We start from the raw sequence: 22,462 nt of genomic DNA, 5'->3' as shown, positions 1-22,462 counted from the left end.
TGATGCAGCTCCCCTATAAACCCATCTCGCTATTTTACTTCTTGAGCCCCTAAAAGGACCAATTCTTATTCGATTTGGCTGAAATTTTACACATATACTTCTACTGTGGTCTCCAACATTCAATTCAATTAGCAAAGCAATTCTTTTCTTTTATCCTTTGATCCCGGCCGGACTTAGCACGCACTTACTCGTTATATATAAGATAAGATAGCTGCCATATGTAGCTGTCGATTTAAGGTAATGGCTCCAATAAAGGCGTCGTTATTATGCTATTTTGCGGAAATTTTGCGCAGTGTGATATGTTAGGCCCCTCGACGTCAGTACCGGGTAAGGTCTAGATCGGGCTATATTTGGATATACCCGCCTTATATGCCAATCTCCCGGATATTTTTATTGGTTCGACCGCTATCGTGATTTCGACAGACGGACGCACACGGCTAGATCTAGAACTTCATTATCGTGTTTCTGGGGCCCAACCACGTTTGCATAGGAAATTTCATTGAAAGGCCCAAAAGGCTCTTCATGGTACATTTTGACAGCTTATTATTATCTAATGACATTTGATACCATAGTTAAATTTCATAGAAATCAGTTTAGATTTCGATAAAACTCCCATATCTATGTTACCACGAAGGCGATTTTACTTTTACTTTACTACAATTTGTAAAATCTTAAGTTTTCTAGCTCTTTTTTTATAAATCCAACAATGCCATAATTACAGATGTTTTTGCTGAGTGTAGATGTCAACTTTATAAAATTCTAAGTGAGTTCCTCACCCAACATATTAACATATCTATTTACACTCTCCCTCTCTTTCTATCGCTCCCTCTTCTTAGAAAGTAGCTATGCATCAAGTTTGTACTTACTAAACCCCCGAACAATAACAAGTGTTGCTCTTTTTCTCTTACTCTCTCTCTCTCCATCCAACTGTCCTGTGGTTGGGGCCAAAAAACACTCAGCAGAAACTGATAAGGCATTGAATGAAAAGTCATAGAAGCTTCATTGGCATTTAATATAAAAATGAATTCTTGTCGCATTGTTTGACATTCGGTTCGGATAAGTGAACTTAAGTGTTGTCGGTTTGCTACAACAATCAAGCGGATCATAAAATTTTATTAATAACACGTAAATAGACTATTTACGTACAAAAAGAGGCCCCCCACCTTCAACCATACTGTGTCAAACTCCAAATTGCTTACTAAAATTCTGAATTAACTGCCATTTGAAGTTCATCAGACAAGAAACGACGCGTCACTTATCAGCGAAGGCTATAAAACAAAGATGATTGTTATAACGGAAGATACTTTTGGCACAGCCATTAATCCATTGACAAAACAAATGGAGGAAATAAAACGTTTTACCCTTACGAATTGCATGCAAATGAAAGTGCAGGTGAGTTCTTCAAATTTGGCTATTGTCTGTCCCAAGTGGCTGCGATAAGAAGATTTTTGCTGCTTAAAGCAAAGAGTTATGCAAAGCGCTAACTTGCAAGCCGGTACACATTGATGGAGAGAGGAATTTAGCCATGCTAAGTGTTTTTTAAAGTGTTTTGTTTTTTGTTTACTTTTCTGCTTTCACACATTCATTTCACACTGAGAATGAGAGCTGTAAATAAGTCTATTGATACAATTGAGGGTTGCCAGCTTTGGGGAATTGGTATGTAAAAAAATCGAAGTTGCTTAAGTCATTTTGACAATTTTTTTTATTCAAATTTTAATTTTTTTAGCATTATCCAGCCATTCCATTAAAAACACCATGAAATATTGAAATGCGACCCTATAACGTGTATATATTCATGATCATTATTACATTTTCAGTCGATCTGACCATGTCCGTTTGTTCGAACCAGTGAAGCTTCCCACTTGAAATTTTGTACATAAAATTTTACTGATGTCGGTGTGGTTGCTGATTGCAAATAGGCTATATTAGTTCAAATTAAAATACAGCCACTATAAAAACAAATCCATTTATATGATTTCTGTAGCCCCTAGATGGCGCAATTCTAACCCAATTTGGTTGAAATTTTGCATTGTGACATTTAACTCTTTATACCCACCACCATAAATTAAAGGTATTCTAATCTAATCAGTCAACCACCTTAGGATAGACGGTATATTCATTTATTCATTCCGTTTGCAACCCATCGAAAAATCCATTTGCAACCCTACAAAGTATATATATTCCTGATCGTCGTAAAAATTCTACGACGATTTTGACGTCGTAAAAATTCTACGACTGCTCGCTAGGTACTTTTTTCCTACGCAGCTTCAGTTGTTGAAAATATAGTCTAAATCGGTTACCATGTAGACCGATATGCAAATGCAGGGTTTAAAGCCCATAAAAGCTGCAATTGTAGTCCGATTTCGCTAAAATTTGGAACAGCGAGTTTCAATTGGCCCGTCGTCGAATAGAATATGGTCCAGATTGTACCATATTTAGATATAGTTTCCATATAGACCAAGTTTATTGACGGCAGTCCTCTGGCTTTCACCGCCAAATCGTCTGTCCTTTCATTTCCCATTACTCCGTTATGGCCCGGCACCCAAACGATGCGGATTTTCCCATCCTCAGAGAAGGCGTTAATCTCCTTCTTACACTGCAAGACTGTTGGTGACCTTACCGTCCTGGTTGTTATTGCCCTTATGGCAATTTTACTGTCGGTAAAGATGTTCACACTCGACGTCCACGCGTTAGCACCACACCACTTTACGCATTCCGCGATCACCCGGATTTTCGCCTGCAGGACCTTATTATGGTCAGGCAGTCTAAAACAGATTTCTGTACCCGGGTTCTCATTGTAGACCCCCAGGCCCACTCTGTTCTCTAGCTTTGATCCATCCGTGTAACGTGATCTTCCAGATGGCAATACTAGGGTTCCGTCAATCCAAACTGTGCCGATGGCAGCAGTGCCTCGCACGCGACTTCAAGGTTCATATCAGGTATCAGATCGGAAACCTCTTTCCTTCCTTCTTGGTTTCCTAACGTCGCCTGAATTTTGCCGCGATGATATGAGCAGCTCCCATCCTTATTCCATTCTCCCATCGCCTTCATAGGCTTCTCATAGCCGCAGTAGCTGCCTCACACTTAATCTGTATGTCAATGGGTCGGATATCTAGAATAGTCTCCAGTGCCCTAGCGGGCGGGGTCCTCATCGCTCCGCCTATGCCAAGACAACATGTTCTCTGAACCTGTTGTGTGGTGGTTATGTTGCACTTTTTCTCCATAGCAGTCCACCAAATTACTGAGGTGGAAGTAAGTATTGGTCTAATCACCAAAGCTAGTGGACGATCCTCGGTCAAATTTAATCCAAATCAGATAAAAATTGCGGCTTGTAAAAACTCGAGAAGTCAAATCGGGAGTTAGGTTTTTATGGGAGCTATATCAGGTTATAGACCGAGTTGGAACGTACTTGGCAAAGTTGTTGAAAGTCATAACGGAACACTACATGCGAAATTTTAGCCAAATCGGACAAAAATCGCGGCTTATTAGAGCTCAAGACGTCAAATCGGGAAATAGGTTTATATGGGAACTATACCAGGTTATAGACCGATTTGAACCGTACAAGGCACAGATGTTGGAAATCATTACAGAACACTACGTGCGAAATATCAGCCACATCGGCGTTACCTATAGCCATCCTTACCCCTCCATAATAATTTACCGGAGGACACCGTAGCGCAGAGGTTTGCATGTCCGCCTATGACCCTGAACGCCTGGGTTCGAATCCTGGCGAGACCATCAGAAAAATTTTCAGCGTTGGCATTCCCCTCCTAATGCTGGCAACATTTGTGAGGTACTATGCCATGTAAAACTTCTCTCTAAAGAGGTGTCGCATTGCGGCACGCCGATCGTACTCGGCTATAAAAAGGAGGCCCCTTATCATTGAGCTTAAACTTGAATCGGACTGCACTCATTGATATGTGAGAAGTTTGCCACTGTTCCTTAGTGGAATGTTCATGGGCAAAATTTGCAATTAACCGGTTAAACATGGCCATCCAATGGAGGCCACCGTAGGCGCAGAGGTTAGCATGTCCGCCTGTGACGCTGAACGCCTGGGTTCGAATCGTGGCGAAACCACCAGAAACAATTTTCAGTGGTGGTTTTCCCCTCCTAATGCTGGCAACATTTGTAAGATACTATGCCATGTAAAACTTCTCTCCAAAGAGGTGTCGCACTGCGCCGTTCAGACTCGGCTATAAAAAAGGAGGCCCCTTATCATTGAGCTTAAACCTGAATCGGGCTGCACTCATTGATATGTGAGAAGTTTGCCCCTGTTCCTTAGTGGAATATTCAAGGGCAAAATTTGCAATTTGCAAACATCCAATGTGTGGATGATTAGTAGGTAGATGCTCATCTCTTTGTTAGCACCATATCAGAAATTCTAATACAGTATACTTGGAAAAATATGAACTCCCTAATATTTGAAAACCCAAAATATGTGAACTAAGTGCTTAAGAGCGTTAAAATATTAACATCTTATTTTTGTCATAAAAAAATCAACATATTTTTTTTGCATAGTTACTTTTCAAAATAAAATCTTATTTTTATGGGAAAACCCTTTTTAAAGGGAAATTAGATGTCACTTGCAAATATGAACAATCTTCCAAAATTAAACTGGCTTGGTTAAAAATAGTTCATATTTAGTCGAGTGCACTGTGAACTAAGTGCTTATATTAATTTTTAGAATTTTTCGTGACTTGGCAACTCTATTATCTCAAACACTGCTGGGGTATTTTATTTTTCTTAAAAATGCATACCAAAATATGCATTCCACAATAATGGAATCTACACCAAGGTGTCAACGGAAGAGTAAAAGAGAATATCAAAAATTAGCAAAACAATCTTAAATAACAACTCTCTCTCTCTCACTCTCAATCTCTTTCCTCTATCGGGGATAGGGGAAACCTTTTAAGATATCTTAAAAGGTTGCATGAATAGAGTTAAAGAGAGAGAGAGAGATAGAGTTTAATCTGTACTCACTCGAAAAAAATCTGCGTTGAATCAAAGATAAAGAGAAAAGAACAAGAGTTGGAGGTAATCAGAAAAATCCACAAATCTTAGAGAAGATGCATAGATTAAAGCGGAATCTAGTAAAACATATTACACAATCAGGACAAAAAGGGGTGTCAAGTAAAAGGTAGTTTGGATTGAAATAGCAAACCGATTTTCAATCATGGGGTCGAGTGGGTGCCTGCCCACTGGCCCAGTTTCAATCTGAGCCCATATCACGTTCGTCACAATATGGGTATCAAATGAAAGGTATTTCGAAGTAGAGTACGAATCGGAAGTGCAAATACGTGAAAAAGTTCCTCAAACTCGCTTATCCAAAAAATTCACTATATGGATATAAAGTTTTTCTTAATACCGGGTGGGGGTATATCGCATTTTCCCAAAAAATGCCCCCCTTTTGTTGATGCAATTAAACCAAAATCATTGGGCAAAAAATATAACCTTGACAGATTGACTCCGAACGTCTGCCACATATTTCAAGTCTCAATCACAATCACACCAAAAAATACAACAAAAGTTTTAAGCAGTTCGGTTTTTCCCTACAGCAACACAGTGATAAATTGAATCACATAAATCATGGTGATAGCCAAACTGTGGCCTCAAATTGCAGCCGAATTGTTAGTCCGTTAAATAGATTTTATGACAGGTAAACCGCAATCAGTTTTTATGGTCTCCCATGCTTGAGAGAGCCAACCAACAACCAACAAGAGTTGTTTGTTGTTTTCATCGTTTTTTTTTTTTTTTGGTTTTTTGATGTTTTGTTTTTCCAAAAACCAAACATCACTTTTTGCTATGGCACAAATAAATTTTATGACCGTTGAAAGCCAATAGGTTTTATAGGCTCCCAGAATTAAAGCCAAAAAAAAATGTTTTAACATCTTTGCTCGACTTCGATACACCACTACATACAACGTTCGTCCTTGTGTTGGCACATCTTCTTTGAGGATGAATTAAAGCATCACTTGCAGTCACCACAGCAATTTGTTTTTATCAAAATCTCACCCAAAGGACCACTTGACTAAAGTCGAGACAATATTGTTGGGGTTTCGGAGGTTTCTTTTTGTTTTTATTTTTTTTTTTTTTTGGTCTCTTACTGTTTTGCAAGAACTTGAAAAGGGAAATCTCAGAGAGAGAGAGAAAAAAATGGAAATCTGTTGACTCTAAATAAGTGTTTCAGACGAGCTGAAAAACTTGGTCAACTTTATGTCATATCAGTTTCAGTGCTCTTTTCGATATATCCAACATAGAACTACTGAGAAGGAAGGCAATACAAAAAAGGGATTTGATTGCAACACCCAGAGTTGAAGGGAAATATTCAAAGTTCGAAATATTGTCCTAAGAAAAAATGTTGTTTGTAGATAAAGTTTCTTGGAAACTTTGTCGTTAGAGAAAATTCAGTTTTCTTCTTTAGAGAAAATTTCATAGAAGTTTTGTCTTAAGAGAAAATTTCATAGAAATTTTTCTTTATAGAAAATTTCATATAAATTTTTGAAATTTTTCTTTTGAGAAAACTTGATAGAAAATTTCACTAAACTTTTTTTAAAGAAAATTTGATAAAAATTTTTTCTTAGGAAAAATATCATAGAATTTTTTTTTGAGAAAAAATTTGACAGAATTTTTTTTTTTAGAAAAAATTTCATAAAATATCTTCTATACAAAAATTTTTTCTCTAGAAAAAAAATTTCATAAAATTTTTTCTTCAGAGAAAATTTCATAGAATTTTTTCTTTAGAGAAAATTTCATAGAATTTCTTCTTTAGAGAAAATTTCATAGAATTTTTTCTTTAGAGAAAATTTCATAGAATTTTTTCTTTAGAGAAAATTTCATAGAATTTTTTCTTTAGAGAAAATTTCATAGAATTTTTTCTTTAGCAAAAATTTTATAAAATGTTTTTCTTTAGAGAAAATTTCATAGAATTTTTTCTTTAGAGAAAACTTCATAGAATTTTTCCTTATAGAAAATTTTATGGTTTTTTTTTGGAGAAAATTTCATAAAAATTATTTCTTGAGGGAAGATTCATACAAGATACTGTAGCTTAGAGGTTAGCATGTCCGCCTTTGACGCGGAACGCCTGCGTTCAAATCCTGGTGAGAACATCATAAACAAGTAAAAGCCTGCTAATTTCGGCCGGGGCGAATCTTGGGAATCCACCACCATTGATTCTGCTACAATAAGGGAGCTTTATCTGGTTAGAGACCGATGTGAACCGCACTTGGAGGGAATCCACCACCGTGGATTTTGCTATAATAAGGGAGCTATATCCGGTTAGAGACCGATGTGAACCGCACTTGGAGGGAATCCACCACCGTTGATTCTGCTACAATAAGGGTGCTGCATCTGGTTATAGACCGATGTGAACCACACTTGGCACAGTTGTTGAGAGTCATAACAGAACACTCTATCGGGCTCTTGACCGATTTGGACCGTACTTGGCACAGTTTTTGGAAGACATAGTGGAACAACATGTGCAAAATTTCAGCCAAATCGAACAAAAATTGCGGCTTCCAGAGGCTCAAGAAGTCAAATCGCGAGATCATTTTATATTTGAGCTATATCAGGTTCTTGACCAATTTGAACCATACTTGAGACAGTTGTTGGAAGTCATAACAGAACATCACGTGCAAAATTTCAGCCAAATCGGACAAAAATTGCGGCTTCCAGAGGCTCAAGAAGTCAAATCGGGATATCGGTTTTTATGGGAGCTATATCAGGTTAAAGACCGAATTTGACCGTTCTTAGCACAGTTGTTGGAAGACATAACAAAACACTATGCGCAAAATTTCAGCCAAATCGGTCAAAAATTGGGGCTTCCCGGGGCTCGAGAAGTCAAATCGGGGGATCGGTTTATACGGGAGCTATATCAGGTTCTTGACCAATTTGAACCATACTTGAGACAGTTGTTGGAAGTCATAACAGAACACCATGTGCCAAATTTCAGCCAAATCGGACAAAAATTGCGGCTTTCAGGGGCTCAAGAAATCAAATCGGGGGATCGGTTTATACGGGAGCTATATCAGGTTCTTGACCGATTTGAACCATACTTGAGACAGTTCTTGGAAGTCATAACAGAACACTATGTGCAAAATTTCAGCCAAATCGGACAAAAATAGCGGCCTTCAGGGGCTCAATAATTCTAATCGGGATATCGGTTTATATGGGAGCTATATCAGGTTCTTGACCGATTTGAACCATACTTGAGACAGTTGTTGGAAGTCATAACAGAACACTATGTGCAAAATTTCAGTCAAATCGGATGAAAATTGAGGCTTCCGGGGGGATCAAGAAATCAAATCGGGAGATCGGTTTACATGAGAGCTATATCTAAATCTGAACCGATATGAGCCATTTGCAATTACCAAAGACCTACATCAAAATTAAGTATCTGTGTACAATTTCAAGCGGCTAGCTTTACGCGCTCAATCGCTTTCGTGATTTCGACAGACGGACAGACGAACGGACGGACATGGCTGGTTCTATTCAGAATGTCGAGACGATCAAGAACATCTATTCTTTGTGGGGTCCTAGATCAATATTTCGATCTCAAAGGGAATGACTAGATTAGTATATCCCCATCCTATGGCGGTGGGTATAAAAATAGTAAACGGTGATTGTCCCCTCCTAGTGACATTTGTGTGGAAATGGGTCATTTGAAATAAGTAAGAGCGTGGTAAGTTCGGGCCGGGCCGAATCTTATATAGCCTCCACCATGGGTAGCATTTGTCGAGTTTTTTGCGTGGTATCTCTTTTTAGACAAACAAAGAAGAATGAATAAGAACTGTTATGGTATTGGAGCTATATTAGGTTATAGTCCTATTCGGACCAAAAATGAATTGAATGCTGAACATTGTAGAAGTCATTGGTGTAAAATTTCAGTCCATTCAGATAAGAATTGCACCTTGTTGGGGCTCAAGAAGCAAAATCGAGAGATCGGTTTATATGGGAGCTGTATCAAGCTATAGATCGATTCGGACCATATTGAAAACGTATGTTGAAGGTCATGGGAGAAGTCGTTGTACTAAATTTCTACCAATTATGATGTGAATTGCGCCCTCTAGAGGCGCAAGATGTCAAGATCACACATTGGTTTATACAGCAGCTAGCCATGTTATGAACCGGTTTGAACCATATTTAGCTCAGTTGTTGGAAGTCATACCAAAGCACCTCGTGCAAAACTACAGTCAAATCGGATGAGAATTGCGCCCTCGAAAACCTGAAGTAGGCAAAACCCATGATCGGTTTTATATGGCAGCTATATCAGGTTATGCACAGATTTTGACAATACATAGAACAGTTGTTAAAAGTGATACCAAAACACCACGTGCAAAATTACAGCCAAATCGGATAAGCGCCCTCTAAATGCTCAAGAAGTCAAGACCCAAGATTGGTTTATATGGCAGCTATATTAAAACATGGACTGATATGGTTCATTTACCATTCCAACCGACCTACACCCAAAAGAAGTATTTGTGCAAAATTGTGCAAGCGGCTAGCTTTACTCCTTCGAAAGTTAGCGTGCTTTCGACAGACAGACGGACGGACGGACATGGCTAGATCGATTTTAAAACGTCATGGCGATCAAGAATATATTTATTTTTGGGATCTTAGACGCATATTTCGAGGTGTTAAAAACAGAATGACGAAATTAGTATACCCCCGTCCAATGGTGGAGGGTATAAAAATGATATGGCAGCCTTTTTTTTTTTTTTTTTTTTTTTTTTTGATTTGATTTATTTATTGACATTACTAGTACAACAAGATGAAATATCTTATAATTGACTGTACTAGAATTAAAAGTGAACACACAAAAAATGCAAACGATACTTAAAGAATAATTATAGAGTAATTATGGTAAGAATTAACATTATATAGGTTGAATATGAAAAACGATTATATAAATCAAGCATAAAATTTAAAAAGTTCAGTTTTAAAGGCGGAAGCATTGCTTAACAATTGAATATTATTGGGGAGCGAGTTCCAAAGACGTGGTGTGCCTATGTAGAATTGTCGTTCTGAAGAAAGTTTTCTAAATCTGGGTAGAATTAGTTTTTTTCCTCTATTGGATCTTGCGAACTGTAAACGATTGTACAGATAAGGAGGTACTTGTGTATAAATTATTTTATGCAGTTGTAATAGACATTTGATTTTAAGATAGTTGTCAAATTGGACATTAAAAATTTGGTATGAAAACTCCGAAATTCTTTCCCTTCTTCCTTTGTTAAAGACATATCTTGCAATATTATTATAGGCAACATTAAGTGTCCTTGTGTCATTATAACCGCAGCATGCAAAAACTTCACATCCATAGAGAAGCGTTGGGATTAAATACGTTTTAGCAAGCAATAAGCGAATATCTTGAGGAGTCGATGTACGTAATTTCCATAGGTTTCTCAACATGCCATGAATTTTGCCGGAAGCTCGATTTATGTGGTTAGTCCAATTCAACTTGGTGTTAAAAGTCAAACCCAAATTGCTAGATGACTCCACTCGCTGAATAGTTGAGTCTGAAATTCTTAAGTTAATATCGGGTTGAGAGGCTGGAGTCTTGCCAATAATTATTAGTTTAGATTTCGATGGATTTATGTTTAAACAATTTGTACATGCCCATTCGCTGATTGCTTGCAAGTCTTTATTGAATTTTGAGATACAGCTATTGATATCTTCGACTTTTGTACTAGCATATAGTTGTACGTCATCCGCATACATTTGTATACTGCATGTCTCAGGGACGTCAGGAAGGTCATTTATATATAGGGTAAACAATAAAGGACCAAGAATAGAGCCCTGAGGCACACCTCGCGATATATCCAATACGTTCGACTTTTGTTCATTTAGGACAACACACTGGGAACGATTTGACAAATAAGACGCAATAAGATTGCAGGCGGTATCGGAGAAATAAAACAGCTTATTGAGTTTTGAACACAAGATATCATGATTTACTGTGTCAAACGCCTTACTATGGTCCAACAGGACGAGCATGGATATCATATTTTTATCCTGTTTTTTACGAAGGTCTTCGACGACACCAATAAGAGTTGTTGTGCAGCTTCTTTTTTTCCTGAACCCAGACTGGTGCTCAGTCAACAGTTTCTCATTTTCAAGAAACGCTGTTATCTGGGAACTTAACAAATTTTCCAAAACTTTTGATAGAAAAGGTAAAATTGCTATTGGTCTAAATTCGTTGTTTGCTTTCAGTATTGGTATTATTTTAGCTTGTTTCCACTTCTGGGGAAACGTGGATTTTGTAATTATGCTGTTAATTAGATACGTAATGTACGGTAATAGCTGAGGCATCAAAAGTTTAATAAAAATTGGGCTAACGTCATCAGTACCCACAGCGTTGGACTTAATTGAAGTGATACTTTTCATGACATCAGTACTATTGACGCATTGAAATGAAAAATCATGTTCAATGGGAACCGTCTGGAGACATGAATAAAAATCGTTAGAGGTGCTAGAATTACCCACTTTTGTAAATAGCTCATTTAATTGATTTAAATTAACGTTAGTTGTATTGCATTGCATAGTGCCAATACCGATATCGCGAATAGTTTTCCATTTTGATTTGCTGTCCACAGCACATTTAAACTTCCTGCTGTAATACTCGTATTTAGCCGCATTAATGCTTCTTACAACTGCACGCCGGGCATGCTTAAAAATATCATGTAGATACGATGTTTTAAAACGTTGCCATCTTTGATAAGCCAGGTCTCTCTGTTTGATTAAAATTTTAATATTATTATTAAACCAGGGTTGCTGATTGTGATTCACCACCTTGGTTTTAACAGGAACACAGTAGTTATATAGAAAAAGAAGGTTGTTTTGCAGAAACGTTAGTTGGTCATCGACACTACTCAGTGTATAAATGAAATTCCAATTGATTTTATCAAGGCAACTGTTTACCAGATTGAGATCGATGTTTTTAAAATCCCGGTAGGTGTAACTTGTAGGCGTGGTATTAACATGCACATCATAGATAAAAAATAAAAGATCGTGTTTCGAAAAACCAGGAGCACACAGCTGATCGTACAAAAGTATTTTAGAATAGTTGTTAACGAATACTAAATCCAATAAGCTTGCATTTGTGTTGGTAAAATGAGTAGGAACACTTGTGTTAAAGGAGAATAATCCAAGTGTTTGCATGATGTTAGAAATGTTGTTGTCCAGTAGCAAGTTGCTGTTAAAGTCGCCTGCGATGATTATATCATTGTAGCAGAGTGATAAGTTTTCAATAACATTTCTAACGGGTTCGATATCGACGTGGTTGTTCGGCCTATAAACACAACCTAGCAAAATTGTTTCCTTATTTTGCATGCTAACTTCAATAAAAAGATACTCCATACTAGAGTCATTATTGGACCGAAGCTTAAGGGTAAAACGTAATCCAAGTTTTATATATATAGCTACTCCGCCAGCATTCGACTGTCTATCAGCTCTTAAGAGTTTGTATCCATTGACATTGTAGATACTGTCGCATATTGTGGGCTGAAACCAAGTCTCAGATACACAAATAATGTCCACTCCAGAGTTGCAGAAAACATATCTGAACTCATCAATTTTGTTATTTAGACTTTGCGCGTTGATGTGTACCACACGTAAACCAGGTTTTTGTTTTGCCATTATTTTAATCATACAGTTAAGGCTGGCTTTGGAACTATAAGCGTTGTTACTCATCAAGAATTTCAGGTGTTAGCAATGCTTCTGAAGTTTGTAGATTGATGAAATATATTAGAAAGCTTGAGACTATTATGTAGATAATTGAGCAGGAATAAATTATAATAAAAAATTTTAGTAAAAAATAAATTGATAACATTAAAAATATATAAGTGTATTTTAGGTGAATAATTGCAAAAAATAAAGAAACAGTGCTATGGATCTGTGACGATTGAAGAAATGTTGGAAGTTTGTTCAGGTATTTCATCGGATTGACGAAAAAATTTATTTAACTGCTCGATGTCATCAATTTGTTGCGGGGGATCAGATCTCATTTTTTTAACATAAATTAGTCCACGAAAAGAGTATGCAGAATCCACATATTTCTGCCTTTTAAGTTTAAGTGCGCTCTGTAATATTTTGTAGTTCGCTGCTGTCAAATTTTCATTGATGTGAACGACATAATTTGAATCGAACCCAATATGGTTTAATAGGAGAGGGGTTTTATTCGTGCGTTTGAAAAAAGCCATCGATTTCAAGATATAATTTTTATCATAAGATGACATTAAGTCCACAATAATTGTTGCATCATTGTTTTGACGTATTTTATTTTTTAAACGGTATATTGATTTTACTGTGGGTGTAGGAATATTAAAACAATTGCAAATATTACTGAATAATATGTTTAAGTTTTCGCCGTTGTACGAAGGAATACCGTTTATTCTTAATTCAGAAGCTACATGAAAGTTTTCTTGCTTTGCTAGCTGTGCTTTAAGGATTTTAATTTCATTTTCAAGCTCACTATTTTGTGGATATACCATCTTTTGCGATTTAAGTTCAAAAATATCTTTTTCAATCACATTTATTTTGTCTGCGACTGTTTCCTTGTAAAAACTTCTCCCTTAAGAGGCACGCCGTTTGGACTCCACTATAAAAAGGAGGACCCTTTTTAAATTTGAGTCAAACAGCTCTCATTGATTTGTGAGAAGTTTGCCCATTTTCCATAATGAAATTCTCATGGCCAAATTTGCAATTTTAAAATTCCATAAAAATTTTATTCTTTAGAAAAAATTAGAGAAAACTTTTTAAAAATATTTTTTTTTGCCAAAAATTTTCTTTGAAGTTTTGTCTTTGTAGAAAATAGCTTAAAAATTTTGTCTTAGCGAACAATTTCTAAGAACTTTGTCTATAGAGAATGTTTTTTTTTACTTTTCTTAAGGAAAAATTTCTTTAAAACTTTGAAAAATTTCTTAAAAATTCCTTTTTTTTAAGAAATTTGTCTTAAGAAAAATTTTGTCTTTTGAGAAAATTTTTTACAAATTTTGTCTTTAGGGGAATTTTCTAAGAAATTTCGTTTTTAGAGAAAATTTCTAAGAAATTTCGTTTTTTAAAGTAAATTTCCTAGAAAATTTGTCTTATAGAATTTTTTTTAAGAGAAAATGTCTTAAAAATTTTTTCTTTTGAGAACATTGTTTTAAACATTTTGTCTCAAAAGAAAATTTCTTAGAAATTTTGCTTTAGGAGAAAATTTCTTACAAACATTGTTTTAAACGAAAATTTCTTAAAAATTTCTTCTTAAGAGCAAATTTTCTTATAAATTTTATTTTTTGAGAAAATTTCTTAGAAATCTTGTCTTTAGAGTGCCGAAAAGTCATCAATGTTCTCTGTTTGCATGAGTTTTACTTTCTGAAACTGCTTTCTCATGTGACATGCCGTTTTGATGGTTTGAGCAAGAAAATCTAGAGTTTTTCCTGTTTCTTAGCCATAAAGAAGCTTCTATTTTCTGCAGCAACTTTCTTAATTCCCACTTTGTACTCTGTTCTTTTTTTTCTCTTGTTTTCCATGCTGTTTCCGGTTTCTTACTGTTTGGACATGAATGTTGTTGTTTGCCTGGGACTTTAACTATGATTCCAACATGAACTGCTGGTTTTCAAATAACAACAAAATTCCATTTAACGTTTCTTGGAATGTCCACAAAATACTGCACCATGGATAATGATGATGCCGATGATGATGATGGTGATGATGATGATGCTCATGATGTTACTGATGGTCTTCCGCTTAATGCCTATGATGATGTTGATGGCATGTCCTATGATGGCGCTAATGGTTATACGCTTCTTTTGCCTGTTCTTTTCCAACCATGACCAATTCAATTAAAAAACATCAACTTGTCGTTTTTTCGAAAACAAAACCAAACAAACAAACAAACAATCTCTTGCATTGGAACTACTTGAAATTCTGAAATGGCTTTACTGTTGCTGGCCTTAACAAAACAACAACAAAAAAATAGGTTATCACTTTGGGTGCCACCATAACCAGCATCCAAGTACCGGATGCAAGTGGTCATATGGATGATGTTGTCCTAGGCTATGATGATGTGGCAGGTAAGTCCATGTAGTAAATTATGAGTTAAGTTGTTGGCATGCATAAGTGGCCTAGAAGGGGGCTAAATGTGGCATCAGTAGGGTTGCTCCCTAAAAAATACAGAATATAATTATAATTGGTACAATTATGGCAATTGCAGTCGTCATTATACGCATGATTAGAAATTGGGAACAGCATATGAGGGGGAGACAATTAAAATATTCAGCAAACTCAATTGTGGCATGTAATCATATGAATATGTATCTCTCCAGTAAATCTCTGCAGAGCAACAATGCGGTTAATGTTTTATACTCACCACCATAGGATGGGGGTATAATAATCAAGTCATTCCGTTCGTAAAAATGGTAAATTTACCCATAAATATTCCATTAAGGAAGCAGGAGCAATCTTCTTACATATCAATGAGTTCTGACCGATTCGGGTTTTAAGATCAATGATAAGGAGCCTCCTTTTTATAGCCAAGTCTGAACGGTGTGTGTAATGCTCTTTGGGGAGAAGTTTTTACTTGACCAAGTACCTCACAAATGTCGCCAGCATTAAAAGGGGATAACAAACGCTGAACATATTTTTTCTGATGTTTTCGCCAGAATTCGAACCCAGGCGTTCAGCGTCATAGGCTGAGCTACGGTGGCTTTTCGTTTGTAATACCTCGAAATATTGATCTGCGACCCCATAAATTCGAATTAGCCGTGTCCGTCTGTTAATCTGTCCTTCTGTCCGTCCGTCCGTCCGTGCCTAGTCGAACGCCTTAAGCTAGCCGCTCGAAATTTCGCACCGATACTTGTTGTTAATGTAGGTCCTTGGGGATAGCAATTGGGTCATATCGGCTCATCTGTGAGTATAGCTTCCATATTCAATGGTCTTTCGATTTGACTTTTTGAGCCCCTCGCAGCTGCAAATTTATATCCAATTGGCCAGAAATTTTGCATGCAGTGCTCTCTTCCGACTTCAAACTATCGCACAAAGTATAGTCCAAATTGGTGTTAAACTTGATATAGCTCCCATATCAACCGATCTCTCGATTTGACATCTTGAGCCCCCTGAAGTATCAGTGACACTGACACGGATACTACCCGTGCTGTTACATGGTTCTGAAGCATGGGTACTTGTGAAAGCAGATGAAACAGTGCTTGGAGTGTTTGAGAGAAAGATTCTTCGTAGAATATATGGAGCAGTTTGGGTTAATGGAGAATATAGGCGACGTATGAACCACGAGCTGTATGACAACGATAGCATAGTTACACGCATCAAAGTACAACGGCTGCGTTGGCCAGGTCATGTTGTCAGAATGAATGAAGAAGCTCCAGCAAAGAAGTCTTTTGAAGGGAAACCGGGTAGACCAAAAGCCCTATGGAAAGATCAAGTGATGGGAAACACTTCGAAACTTGGTGTTAGAGATTTTAGAATGAGCGCAGAAGATCGAGACGCTTGGAACGCTATTCTACGTTCGGCTAGCGGAACAAATGTTATGTCATAGTCATTAAAAGTAAGTAAGTAAGAACATTTGGTAGGTTTTGGTTTGGTTTGGTAGGATTTTTCTTAAATTTTTGGGAGCACTAATTTTCTTGTGTGGCAAAACTGGTCCCATTCTCTACAAGCTCAATACTCCTCCCTACCGTAAAATAAAATAGAACCGCAGCCATATTCTCTCTCCTTCAGCATGCCAAATTCTCTTAGCCTAAAACGCATCCACATAGACCTCAATAGGTTGCATATCCATCATTCCTTTCAAAACTTCCTGCAGGGTGGACTTTAACGATCCCGCCATATCGATATAAGCCAGACGTTTAATTTTCTCGAAATCCCTGTTGCAAGTACTCTTCTCCATGGCCTAGCTTCATGCCAATGCCCCATATGTCAGCACCGCTTTCACAATGGCTGTGTCTAACAAATTATCTTCAGGCAAACCTCCCACTTCCTACCGGCTTCACGGCGCTTTTCGGTTTCTATCCTCCTGAATATTTTTCACGTTCAGTTTCGAATCAACGACTAGGTACAGATATTTTGCCTGATTCGGTGACTGCAAGCTGATCCTAACCAAAGGCGGCAGTCTAAAATCAGGTATTTCCAAGCCCAAGTGAAGAGGATCAGGTCTGTTTTCCCTAAGTCCGTCCGCAAGCTATAGTTTTTTCCCCAAAGACATAATTTCATTACAATTTTCCCAAAAACAAAATGTTAATGAAGTTTTCTCCAAAGTTTTCTCATATGACAAAAGTTTTACGAAATTTCTTTAGAGAAAAAAAAATTCTTTTAATGATCTCGCCCTAACAGGCAAAAAAAATTCGGCAGAGCCTGGCCATGATTCGAACCTGGGACCACGGAGCAACGGTGAGAGCCATTGCCGTTGTCTTGGCTTTCGAAGCCATCAATGCAACTTTCAACAGATGAACAAAATCATGTGTAGTACGGAAGAAGTGTAATTTGTCACAGACAGAATGTCTGTCATTACACAAAAATACATGCATTGGGAAAGAGTACAGCTAATAGACAGGATTGTCGAGCGCGGTAAATGTCGTCATTGCATCACAGATGCGTTTTCGCAATTAATACGATTCAAATACAACATACCAATATGGTTGAAAAGTCTTCTAACCAAAGACGAAACGCGTCCCATAGTGGTTGGTGTATGTTGCTATCTTTGGCTTTCCTTTTCGATTTCCATCTCCGATCATCCAGCTCGCCTCGAAAGATAAACATACAAAAATTGTAAAATTTAATGATCTCGCCCTAACAGGCAAAAAACTTTAGAAGTTGAAAAAAATGTCTATAAAATATTCGTCAAAGACAAAATTTCCATGTAATTCTCTCTTAAGCCAATTTTGAAAGAAGTTTCTTCCACTCCTCTCTACCATTAAAAGCCGTTTTCCCGAAGATCATACTCGAATCGGTCTCGATGTCAGGTAGTTTAAGACCCTCCCTAGTCTGCCCATCGCAATCATAATAACCAGAATAGAACCACAGCCGTATCCTCTCGCACTACTATGAATAAAGCTCTAAATGGGTTGCATAACCATCATTGCTTCGAAAACTTTCTGCAGTGCGAACCTTTCCCTTAAGACAACTTTAAAAGAAGTTCTCTTCAAAGACGATCTTTTAATCTTTGGAGAGACAATATTTTATTAGCAGTTTTATACCCTCCACCATAGGATGGGGGTATACTAATTTCGTCACTCTGTTTGTAACACCTCGAAATATGCGTCTAAGACCCCATAAAGTAGATATATTCTTGATCGTCATGTCATTTTAAGTCGATCTAGCCATGTCCGTCCGTCCGTCTGTCCTTCCGTCCGCCCGTCTGTCGAAAGCACGCTAATTTTCGAAGGAGTAAAGCTAGCCGCTTGAAATTTTGCACAAATACTTTTTGTTAGTGTAGGTCGGTTGGTATTGTAAATGGGCCCAATCGGTCCATGTTTTGATATAGCTGCCATATAAACCGATCTTGGGTCTTGACTTTTTAAGCCTCTAGAGGGCGCAATTCTCGTCCGATTTAACTGGAATTTTGCACATAGTGTTTTGGTAGCACTTCCAATAACTATGCTAAGTATGGTTCTAATCGGTCCATGGTTTCATATAGCTGTCATATAAACCGATCTTGGGTCTTGACTTGTTGAGCCTCTAGAGGGCGCAATTTTTATCCGATTTGACTGAAATTTTGGATGTGGTGTTTTGGTATCACTTCCAACAACTACGCTAAGTATGGTTTACATCGGTCCATGGTTTGATATAGCTGTTATATAAACCGATCTTGGGTCTTGACTTTTTGAGCCTCTAGAGGGCGCAATTCTCGTCCAATTTAACTGAAATTTTGCACGTAGTGCTTTGATAGCACTTTCAATAACTATGCTAAGTATGGTTTTAATCGGTTCATGGTTTGATATAGCTGCCATATAAACCGATCTTGGGTCTTGACTTTTTAAGCCTCTAGAGGGCGCAATTCTCGTCCGATTTAACTGGAATTTTGCACATAGTGTTTTGGTAGCACTTTCAATAACTGTGCTTAGTATGGTTTACATCGGTCCATGTTTTGATATAGCTGCCATATAAACCGATCTTGGGTCTTGACTTTTTGAGCCTCTCGAGTGCGCAATTCTCGTCCGATTTAACTGAAATTTTGCACGTAGTGTTTTGGTATCACTTTCAACAACTGTGCTAAGTATGGTTTTAATCGGTCCATGGTTTGATATAGCTGCCATATAAACCGATCTTGGGTCTTGACTTCTTGAGCCAATAGAGCGCACAATTCTCATCCGATTTGGCTGAAATTTTGCATGAGGTGTTTTGTCATGACTTCCAATAACTGTACTAAGTATGGCGTAAATCGGTATAGAAACTGATTTAGCTGCCATATAAACCGATCTGGGATCTTGACTTCTTGAACCTCTAGAGGGCGCAATTCTCATCCGATTTGGCTGAAATTTTGTACAACGGTTTCTCTCTTCAACATACGTGTCTAATATGGTCTGAATCGATCAATAGCTTGATACAGCTCCCATATAAATCTATCTCACGATTTTGCTTCTTGAGTCCCTACAAGGCGCAATTCTTATCCGAATGAACTGAAATATCGCACAATGACTTCTACAATGTTCAGCATTCATTTATGGTCCGAATCGGACTATTACTTGATATAGCTCCCATAGCATAACAGTTCTTATTCAATATTCTATGTTTGTTTAAAATGAGATATCGCGCATAGAACTCGACAAATGCGATCAATGGTGGAGGGTATATAAGATTCGGCCCGGCCGAACTTAGCACGCTCTTACTTGTTTGGTTTTCTAGTTGTATATGTGGGGTTCAGTCAGCTTAGCTAAGGGATTCGAACCTGGGCACATGGAGCAACAGTCATTGAATCATTGAATTTTATTACCAAAATCAGTGTTCGGTTCGAAATGTGTTCATTCACCGTAACGTTGCGTCCAACAGCATCTTTGAAAAAATACGGTCCAATGATTCCACCAGCGTACAAACCACACCAAACAGTGCATTTTTCGGGATGCATGGGCAGTTCTTGAACGGCTTCTGGTTGCTCTTCACTCCAAATGCGGCAATTTTGCTTATTTACGTAGCCATTCAACCAGAAATGAGCCTCATCGCTGAACAAAATTTGTCAAAATTTGAACACATTTCGAACCGAACACTGATTTTGGTAATAAAATTCAATGATTTGCAAGCGTTGCTCGTTAGTAAGTCTATTCATGATGAAATGTCAAAGCATACTGAGCATCTTTCTCTTTGACACCATGTCTGAAATCCCACGTGATCTGTCAAATACTAATGCATGAAAATCCTAACCTCAAAAAAATCACCCTTTATATATCACAGAGGTATAAGTACAACATACCAACGTACGGCCCTTGAAGCCTTCACACCTAATATGGCTGATGAGTGATTCTAAACCAAATTACGAAACGCGTCCCATAGTGGTTTTGTGGTGTGTGTTGCGATCTCTGGTTTTCCTCTTCCTTATGCAAAGAAAAATCTCCAATCATTGAGCTCGTCTTTAAAGAGAAAGAAACAAAAAAAAAATTAGGTGTCTTTTTTACGGATTAAGTTTAAAAGTTGTCCATGCAAATTTTCATGAATAAAAAATATTTAAGCGTTTCGTCGTAAACATTCCAAGTAAACCAACCTTTTTCTCCCATGGTTTGAGGTGTTGCCCCAAAACTGAAAATTTATTGAGCTTTGTAAAATACCTTATGCTCACCCCTTCACTGTGAGCCTAAAATGGCCAATGTACCAAGTCATCAGTCGTAGTAAATGTGGAAATGTCAACTACTTTCACAACATACTTGTTGGTATTTTTTGTAATTTTTCTATGCGATGCTAAAACCCGGAAAAAGGGATTTGAGCTGACCCCCTTATAGCCCCTAGTTTTCACTATGGAGCAACAATTTCTTTTTTTGTTTTTGTGGAAAAAGAAACAGAAATAGAAACTGAAACCATCAAAAAAGGAAGTTTTACTACTTTGACGTTTTTTGACGCAAAGTCACGAAATATGCTGTAAAGAATGATGATAGTTTCATTTTTTTTGGTTTTTTTTTGTGTTTTTCTTCTCGTATTTTCGACTTTTATGTATTCTTTTTGTTTGTTTCGCTGCCAAAGCCAAAGCTGATTTTCCCTTTTCGCATTGAGCCCAAGTAACATGAGAGAGGTGGCATGCTGTTGTCCCCCCCATGTGACGCTTTTTTGATGAACAGTCATATTTTTTGCGTTTCACGGACCGTTGGCCGTAGCTGCTACAGTTTGGCCAACTACGGTGATAGCATTTTATTTTACGACCTCAACTTTTTTGTTGCGTTTCTTTTTTTTGTGGTGGCAGGAGTTTTATGGTGGCACTGCTGGAATTTCCCGTCTTCTTTATGGGGCATCAGCAGCAGCCACAGCCCCAGCCAACCCCCATGTGCTGGCTGTTGCTATTCCGGGGGACATTTGACATGTTTTTATGCAAAAAATCATTAGGTTAAATGATGACATGTAACATTTCTTCGCTCTGACATTGATTTACATAAAAGCGTTTATGGGACCTCCTCTATTTTGCATGTGCTGCCCATGGGTTGGTTGATGGGATTGACCCATCGCTGAATGATGGTGATGCCTAGGAATTTTACTTGAATGATAAGGAATTTTATCATTACTCCTATCATCGTATATAGACAGCAAGTATTGGGGAAAAAAATTTAGGGCTAAGGGAAATGAGTAGAAGAAAAACTACAATTTATGGATTTTGTTTTATTTTAATGTAAGACATTTGTGTTACATGCGGTGGTCGTAATTTTAAAGGACCAGCAGTAAGATGGAATTTTTTCAGATAGCCGAATAACTGTTTGTAATCTATCATAATGTAACGGTTGTGGACTAGGGTGGTCACAGATAGTTGGGATAAGACTGAAACTTTTAGTGTACCAAGGAATACCACAAGGAGTACCACAATACAACCTCAACCGAATAAAATCCCTGATCAGCCGGGGCAAAGGAACCTGACAAGACCTAAAGAGGTGCTGAGCGGCCACTGGCTTATTGGAAATCATGCAAGGCGGCTGAAAATTCCATACAACGGCCACTGCCGCAGCTGTGGCAGCGGGGAGTAGGAGATAGTTAAATGTCTCAGTTCCTGCCTTGCCGTTCCTTCTGTCAAGACCTAAAGAGGTGCTGAGCGGCCACTGACTTATTGGAAATCATGTTACGGTGTCCGAAAATTCCATACAACGGCCACTGCCGCAGCTGTGGCAACGAAGAGTAGGAGATAGTTAAACGCCTCAGTTCCTGCCTTGCCGTTCCTTCTTGGCCTTGTCGAGGCAAGTCTCCTCATAAACGTGGTTTCGAGATGGGAACCCCATGAAAACGTGCACGAGCGGTTTTGTGCTAAGATGGCCCGTCTTATACATGTTTGACGAAAATATGAGTCGAA

The 22,462-nt window shown here is 37.8% G+C and overlaps 1 protein-coding gene across 1 annotated transcript in view; it reads left to right on the top strand.

Annotated features, from left to right (window-relative positions):
- Positions 1-1,001: 1,001 nt before the first annotated feature.
- LOC106087640 (galactose mutarotase) overlaps positions 1,002-22,462 on the top strand; it is a 78,424-nt gene continuing 56,963 nt past the window's right edge. The window contains exons 1-2 of the mRNA XM_013252754.2: positions 1,002-1,392; positions 14,957-15,050. Of these exons, the coding sequence (XP_013108208.2) occupies positions 1,282-1,392; positions 14,957-15,050 (205 nt within the window). The 5' untranslated portion in view covers positions 1,002-1,281. The remainder of the gene's footprint in view (positions 1,393-14,956; positions 15,051-22,462) is intronic.

The sequence above is a fragment of the Stomoxys calcitrans genome, chromosome 4, assembly GCF_963082655.1.
Source record: "Stomoxys calcitrans chromosome 4, idStoCalc2.1, whole genome shotgun sequence".
Taxonomy (NCBI): Eukaryota; Metazoa; Arthropoda; class Insecta; order Diptera; family Muscidae; genus Stomoxys; species Stomoxys calcitrans.
This window is presented reverse-complemented; position numbering and strand designations above follow the sequence as displayed.